The sequence below is a fragment of the Brienomyrus brachyistius genome, chromosome 21 (genome assembly GCF_023856365.1).
Source record: "Brienomyrus brachyistius isolate T26 chromosome 21, BBRACH_0.4, whole genome shotgun sequence".
In the NCBI taxonomy this organism is placed as follows: domain Eukaryota; kingdom Metazoa; phylum Chordata; class Actinopteri; order Osteoglossiformes; family Mormyridae; genus Brienomyrus; species Brienomyrus brachyistius.
The window spans coordinates 19,192,341-19,200,053 of NC_064553.1; the positions used below are offsets into that span (position 1 = coordinate 19,192,341).

Below are 7,713 nucleotides of genomic sequence, written 5' to 3' on the forward strand. Positions count from 1 at the left end.
ATGTAATTTGCTTGTATCTTCTGTTCTGGTCAATAGTGTCAGCCCAAATTAATCTCCAAATAAGAAAGGAGTGTTAAAAAATAGAGCATGCTCAGTATTTGGTCAGAGTATTTTCTGCTTGGAGTAAAACAGGAAACCATAGATAGTTCCCATTTACTTCAAATAGTTTTGCTCTAGAACACACCAACAGTGATCAATAGGCACATGTATTCTACAACTTATTATTTTTTAGTATTTTATTGGGCCAAAAATGGAACCTGATTGAGAGTGGGGGAAAAATAGTTAATTGTCAGTCAGTGTGATGCGAAACAACCAAAATTCCAAGTCTTTGAAAACATGATCACCGCATGAGCGAGTGTATTGTGCTCAATAATCAAAGATGGAAGATGCATGTAGAGAGAAGAAGACAGAAATTAACTGCCAACGATTTATGTCAATTTAAGGGGGGGGGGGGGGGGGGCTTCCAGAAATTCTTTAGCATCAAATGTCATGTTTATCAAAACTGCAATCTAAAGGGAATCTCCAGAAGTATCAGGTGCAGTGAGCTGTGTGACATTGCTAAGATCACGAAGGCTGAAACACAGCCTCCATTCGATGGGGCACACAAGGTAAAACATTAAGAATGGGCACGGACACATCTCAAGGCTGATTTCACAAAGGTTTTGTGGACAGATAATATTAAATGACTCTTGAAGGACCTGGTGGAGGGGCCATGGATGGACACCTTCAAGCACTGACAAGGTGGTGGAGAAGTGATGGTGTGGACTGCAGTTGTCAGTGATGAACTCCTAGAAGATACCTTCTTCAAACACATACAAGAAGAAGTCAGCAGCTTTCAGATTACCATCAGGTTATGGTATTCATAAAGGACAATATCCCTTCACATGGGTCTTAGTAAAATGTGAGCTTTACCAATGTAGCAAGCAATGCACTTCTCAGAGCAGCGTCTGAGTGGCGGTCCTACCTGCCTCAGCTAATAATAGATGGGATCAAATAAAAAAGTTGAATGGTTGCATGGACAACAGGCTTATGATGGAAGTTCAGTAGAAAGGCTTAAGCTTGGTAAAGTGGACTGTATATGACAGTCAGTAGTCTGTTATTCCTTATATAGACTGAATAACTAAAATAGTTTTTTAGATTCTGATTGCTTAATAATTGTGCAGACTGATAATCTGTTAGATAGAATAGTTTTTATTCTATTGTTTAATTTCCTGTCCTACCTTGATCTCCCTGAAACACACAGACACAAATGCTGGGGACAGCAAAGCTTGGGGGTCACAGCTCAGCTCAGCCATTGTTCAGTGGCCCAAGAGGAGCTTGTTTAATCATTTGATTCCGATCATGAGGATGAGTTCTTGTATAATATGAACTATTTAGATTAATCAACAATCAGTAAAATAGTTGCTAGATTAAACCATAGAAAATTTGTCGTCAGTGGCAGCCCTAGATGTGAATTAGCAATTAATGCTGTTAAAACTTTCACCAGACTGGTTTGTGCCTCCTAAGGTGTTCTCTGGGCTGCTGTACTTCCTGTGTCTTATCTTCACAAGTTAACTTCAGGCCTTTGCTGAAGGTTGCTCCTACACACCTTCAGAAGAAATTCGATACACACATGTAGACCATGCTGGGAGATACAGACATAAAGCATCCAAGTGGTATATTCATTTATTATCTCTTTGCTGGTGATGCAGTTCCCCTTTTCAATTAACTTTTCATAGCCATGTGACCTTTTCTAGTGATACAGTATTAGAAATTATAGCTCCAAAATAATACATCTTCGATGTGAACATTTGTGTTTCAGCTGGAGGTTCCAGCTTGATTTAGACAAGTAACAGGAGTTCAAGAAGTTTATTGTCAGTTACACAGTAAAAAACATGTACACCTTAGAACTATGTCATGAAATTCTTACTTTGCTTGCTCACCTTCGAAAAAGATATAAAAATAGAATAAATAGTAATTAAAAAATTATAAAAATATAAGAATCATTCGATAAAGTGCACAGTGCTGAATGACATTCAGTAAGAGTTGGATATGAATATAGATGTGGGATCAGATTAACTTGAGCTTTTAGCATTGTTCAAGAATCTGATTGCCCGGAGGAAAAAGCTTTTCATCAGTTTTGTGGTGCGTGACTTTATGCTCCTGTAGCGTCCTCCTGAGGGGAGCGGTGTAAACACGATGCATTGGGGGTGTGTATTGTCTTTAATTACGTTGTGGGCCCTCTTGATGACCCTGCTGTTATAGATGTCCTGCAGAGAGGGGAAGGTTGTTCCAGAAATATACTGTGCAGTGTTAATTACACGCTGGAGAGCCTTCCTCTCCTGCACAGAGCAGTTGCCATACCATACGGTGATAGAACTGGTGATGACTCCCTACTGTACCCCTGTAGAAATTGGTTAGGATTTTGGTTGGCATGCCACATTTCCTCAACTTCCTCAAGAAGTACAGTCTTTTGTGTGCCTGGTTGATGAGTTGTTGTGTATTACGAGTCCAAACCAGATCCTCACTAATGTAAGTTCCAAGGAATTTGAAGATCTCCACTCTCTCCACTTCGGCCTCACAGATATGAATAGGAGTGTGCTGCGGCGACTTTTTCCTTGGGTCGATGATCATCTCCTTGATTTTATCTGTGCTCAAAGTGAGGTCGTTTTTCTGACACCAGGTCACAAGTCCTATCATCTCAGTCTTATAGTCTGTCTCTCCGCCCCCACCCCCCCCCCAGTGATCAGCCCTATGACTGTGGTATCATCAGCAAATTCAATGATGCTTGTGTTCTTCTGAGAGGCCACGCAGTCAGGGGTGAACGGGGTGTAAAGCAGCGGACTCAGTACACAGCCTTGGGGGCAACTTGTGCTGATTCTTCTTGTGCCTGATGTCTGGTTGCCAATTCTCACTGACTGGGGTCTATCTGTGAGGAAATTCAGTACCCAGCTGCAGAGGGAGGATGTCAGGCCAAGTGAGACCAGCTTGTTGCACAGTTTCTGTAGGATAACTATTGAATGCTGAGCTATAATCAATAAACAGCATCCTCACACATGTGCCTTGTCCTTTCAGGTGTGTGAGGATCGTTTGAATAGCAGCATTGGCTGCATCATCAGTGGACCGATTCTGGTGATGAGAATACTGTAGGGGGTTGAGGGTTGCTGGGACTGATTTCTGAATGTGTGCCATGACTAGTCTCTCAAAGTATTTCATCACAATAGGAGTGAGTGCAAAGGGACATCATTTAGACAGCTCACCTGTAATTTCTTTGGAAGGGGCACAGTGGTGGTAGCCTTAAAGCACGAAGGCACAAATACCTGTGCCAGAGAGAGGTTGAATATGCCTGTCAAAACCCCAATTTGACTCACATGAGCAGACTTTGAGCGTGCGCCCTGGAATGGAGTCTGGGCCTGTTGCCTTACGTGGGTTGATTTGGCTCAAAAACCGATGCACCGCCGCTGTTGTCACTGACAATAGTTCACCATACGTGACTGGAAACTCTTCATGGCGATGAGTGTTAGGTGCCTCAAAGCAGGCATAGAACTCATTCAGCTCATCCGGTAGTGTGGCCTCTGGTTGTAGTCCTTGTCACATGCGATGGGAATCTGAAGTGGTGTAGTAATCCTCCAGTTTCAGTCTGTACTGTCTCTTGGCATGATTGATGGTTCTGCACAGATTGTATCTGGTCCTCTTGTAGCTATCTGCCTCACCAGAGACAAATGCAGCAGTGTGGGCACGTAGGTTGGATCGCACCTCCCCATTAATTCAAGGCTTATTATTTGGATAAAGCCTACAGTGTTTTGTGGGAACGATGATATAAAATCAGTAAAAACGCTGATATGCCCAGATACAGCAGCAGCATACTGTGCTCCTCCAAGTCGACAGTGGATTCTCCCCTCAGAGAGGCAGTTTTAAAGACGACTTAGTTAGTACTCTCAAAGCAGTCCTGAAGAGTTTCCTCCATTTATTCATTCCATACCTTGATAATTTTACATACTGGAGCTCTCTTGAGGAGTTGTATGTAGACTGGATACAGGAACACAGACAGATGATCCGACTTGCCAAAGTGGGGGCGTGGTACTGCTCTTTAGACGTCCTTCACGTTGCTGTAGATTTGGTCAAGAGTTAGATATTTTTTGCTGGTAATATTTGGGGAAAACCTTCCTCAGGTTGCAATGATTAAAATCTTCAGCCACAATGAAAACAGCATCAGGGTGGACAGACTCACATCTGCTGATAACATCGTGCAGCACCCTGAGTGAAGTCACGTGACCCGCCCGTGGTGGAATGTAAACAGACACCAGATACACAGCATTGAACTCCCTCGGCAGGTAAAAAGGTCTGAATTTAACCATAAACAGTTCAATGTCAGTGGAACAGAATCTTTCAACTACCTGTACATACACACACACCATCTCTTGTTCACATATAAACAAATGCCTCCTCCTCTGTTCTTCTCGGAGGTTGATTTACGGTCTCCGCGGTGCAGGGAATGTATGTGCAGCTGTAGCACAGAGTCCGGTATACTGTCCGACAGCCAGGTTTCCAGGGAACATGAGAGCACAATAATCCCTTATCTCATGCTGTGTGATTACCCTGGTTCTCAGCTCATCCATTTTGTTTTAAAACAAGCGGACATTAGCTAGTAACAGGCTAGGCAGCATTGGTTTTGTAGCTCTAGCCTCTAGTCTCGTGCAGCCCACCTCTCTTTCCTCATTTCCGCTTTGGGCGTGCTGAGTGTCATCTTCACCACTCATGGGAGACCGGGCCTGCTGGACCTTCCCGGCTGATGTTGGCTGTATAAGTCCAGCCTCTGAGAAAAATCAAAGTCAGACGAGCTTGTTTCTGGCACATTATAAGCTCTGCCAATGTCGAGAAGTTCTGCAGGACTGTATCACAATGTTGCACAGGCTGGGTGTATGTTTAAAAGGCAAGATAGCACTAAAACAAAAAAGAAAACACTTTGAAGTTTTTGGACTGAATGATTTGGTATTTTACATTTATGTTTATTTTCAATATGTCCTATTCTATTCTATTCTATTCTATTCTATTCTATTCTATTCTATTCTATTCTATTCTATTCTCAAACATCTCAAAGGCATCAATGCTCTTCCTGTCCTGCTTCTTACACTTCTTACACTTACACTGTGTCTTCTGGCATTTACAGATTAAGCTTAGTGTCAGTTTATTATGATGTGATATTCTATGTTTCCAATGCAGGAAAGCTGGGCTCATCCTGTCGCAGCTAAATGACGTGAGCGGCTGGTGCAAGCGACTTCTGCAGGAGCCCAAGATCGGCTTACGAAGAGTAGCTATCAAATACCTGGCCTGCCGTTACACCGACACGAAGGCTGTCACCCTCAACTGGCTGAACCTTGGGCAGGATGTACGCAAGGCCTGTGAGGAACAGCACCTGTCTGTACTGTACAATGATTACGGAGACCCAAAAGAACTGTAACTGAGGAGCAGGAAGTGTGTAGTTTCCAGTAGCTGTTTGGACTGACTGATTTGGGATTTTACATTTGATGAAACTAGTAAACCCCAACTAATATGATTGATTATTAAAGTACAAGGATAGCATCTGCAATGCTTCCATTAGTTATGTTAGTGGATATTTTCTTAAGTAGCTACTGTATGACTGAAGTGGCTGATTCTTCTTAAAACTTTGGAGGCTTACATTTTTGTAAATAAGAATCTTCTAACATACTAAGATGTTCTCTTTAAGTGTTTATAAGGTCTTTAGTGCATACTGATGTGGAAAGTTAGTGAAAGGGGAGCCCGATAACACAAAAAACTCTTTAGAAATGTAAATTACACCAGGAGTTTTATTTACCATAATGTTGGTTGTAGTATTTAAAGTTTAGAGCTGTTGTACAGATGTTTTTAGTGGAAACTGTATTATGTATCTTTGGTAGGGGGGGTCATTTACATAATATGTTTTGGTCTGTGTTTTTAATCTCAGCATATACATGAAATATCTTTGTGGAATATAATTTCAGTTACCCTAACCACAGGAATCCGCACCTGTATACCAGTAAAAAATACACTCCTGCAAAATACGAGGCTACACATTTAAGTGAAAATCCACTTTTACTGTACTATAAAAATAGGAACAATAAAACACAGTGGATTATGTTGAAGTCTGCACTTTTTCCATTTTATCTGGTGGAGCAGTATATTTTAAATAGTGGACCCAGTCTCCGGAGGTCTTTATTATCTGTGAATTTGCAGTTCTGCTTTTTCCCCTCGTGGTTATTGTGGAAAGTAAATTAACAGCTGCTATTTGGGGAAGAGCTGCTGCTAAATCCAATACATAAAAATATATATACTTTATCAGCATAAGTCTTTGAAATGGTGGTATCAAAATGCATTATAGTGGGTATGATTCATTTAAAACTGATTTTATTATTATTATTACTTTAACCTTCATTACTTTTCTTGCAGCGGTAAAACATCTTTTCTTTAATGGAAAATATCTAACAAAGAAGTGTTTTTAATCACTCTATTGAACTAAGATGGTAGTTTAATACTTCAAATACAAGTGGAATGCCTTTGTTTAAAAAAAATCATGTATATGTCTCTTTTATTAATGTTCATATTCTAGGATAAACTCAGCTGGTTCCACTCTCTCTATATATACCAGTCCTGTCAGAGCTAACAGGGAGTGGAAGTACTTGTGACGGGAGTGTGAGACAGAGGGCTTCCTTACAGAAGTCAAAAATCATGGTCCAGGTCAAAAAATGGAGAGGCCAAACAGTCAGTGAACAGAGGAGGAAGTCAAGAAACAGGCAAGGGTCGAGAGATGCACAAACAGACAGTTAGAGGGACAGGCAAGCAAAGAGTTAGAGGAACAGGCAGACCTGGGGTGCAAAAGACAAAAACATAATCAAAGGAGCCAGGCAGCAAAACAATTGGGTAACTGCTTGAACTCTCAGATGCTGAGATCTTGTGCTTGAGAACTGACTTACAGGAAGTACAATACCAGCAGCAATCAAGAGAAAGCCTTGACAGTTGGAGAGGGGCATGGTTGTAAATAAGAATCGAGCAATCGAGCGAGCAATCCCGAGGCACATATTAAGTCAGACTAAGACAGATTAAGTTCACAGATGGGGATGGGGCAGGGGCATGGCTGCTGTGACAGGGAATCTCAGTGGCAAGGGTATGACGTCAACAGGGTTCCTTTGGGCTGATTCCTGACAGTGCTAGATAAATGTTGGTGGATATGAATACTGCTCACATCATACCCATCGTTACTGTCTAATAGCTTAGCTTCCAGCATCCCTGCCAGCAGTGGCACCATTGACTCTCTCTCTCTGTCTCATCACTATCCCACAGCTTTGGTGGGTCCTCTGTGCATTGCAGAGGGTTTCTGATTCTGTTCAAGCTGTATATTCGGCATAACACAATTTGTTTCAGATATTGATCAGGTTGACTTGGTCATTACTCTCCTGACGAGGCAAAAATGCACTCTGGTACTATTCTACCAGCAGAGCCTGGTGTCGTGATAATTTTATGCCTTCATCACATACATGAGGGAGGTCTTCAGTCACCCACTACAAAGGAAAGAAGTCAGCAACCAGCTGTTCGAGCTCCGTGAGTGATCACATTTGCCAGCTGAATTGGTCTTTGAGTTCCATACCTGGGGTGCCTCAAGTGGATGAATTGGATATTCATTACCATGCACTGCCATTATGAGTACTTGGTCTTGCCATTCAGGCTGTCCAGAGTCTT

General features: G+C 42.0%; 1 protein-coding gene across 4 annotated transcripts in view; it reads left to right on the forward strand.

Annotated features, from left to right (window-relative positions):
* The window catches only part of astn1 (astrotactin 1), a 152,690-nt gene extending 146,568 nt beyond the window's left edge, over positions 1-6,122 (forward strand). For all 4 annotated transcript variants that reach the window (XM_048989538.1, XM_048989539.1, XM_048989540.1 and 1 more), the window contains exon 23: positions 5,203-6,122. In XM_048989538.1, coding sequence (XP_048845495.1) covers positions 5,203-5,440 — 238 coding nt within the window. In that variant the 3' untranslated portion in view covers positions 5,441-6,122. The remainder of the gene's footprint in view (positions 1-5,202) is intronic.
* Positions 6,123-7,713: the final 1,591 nt, after the last annotated feature.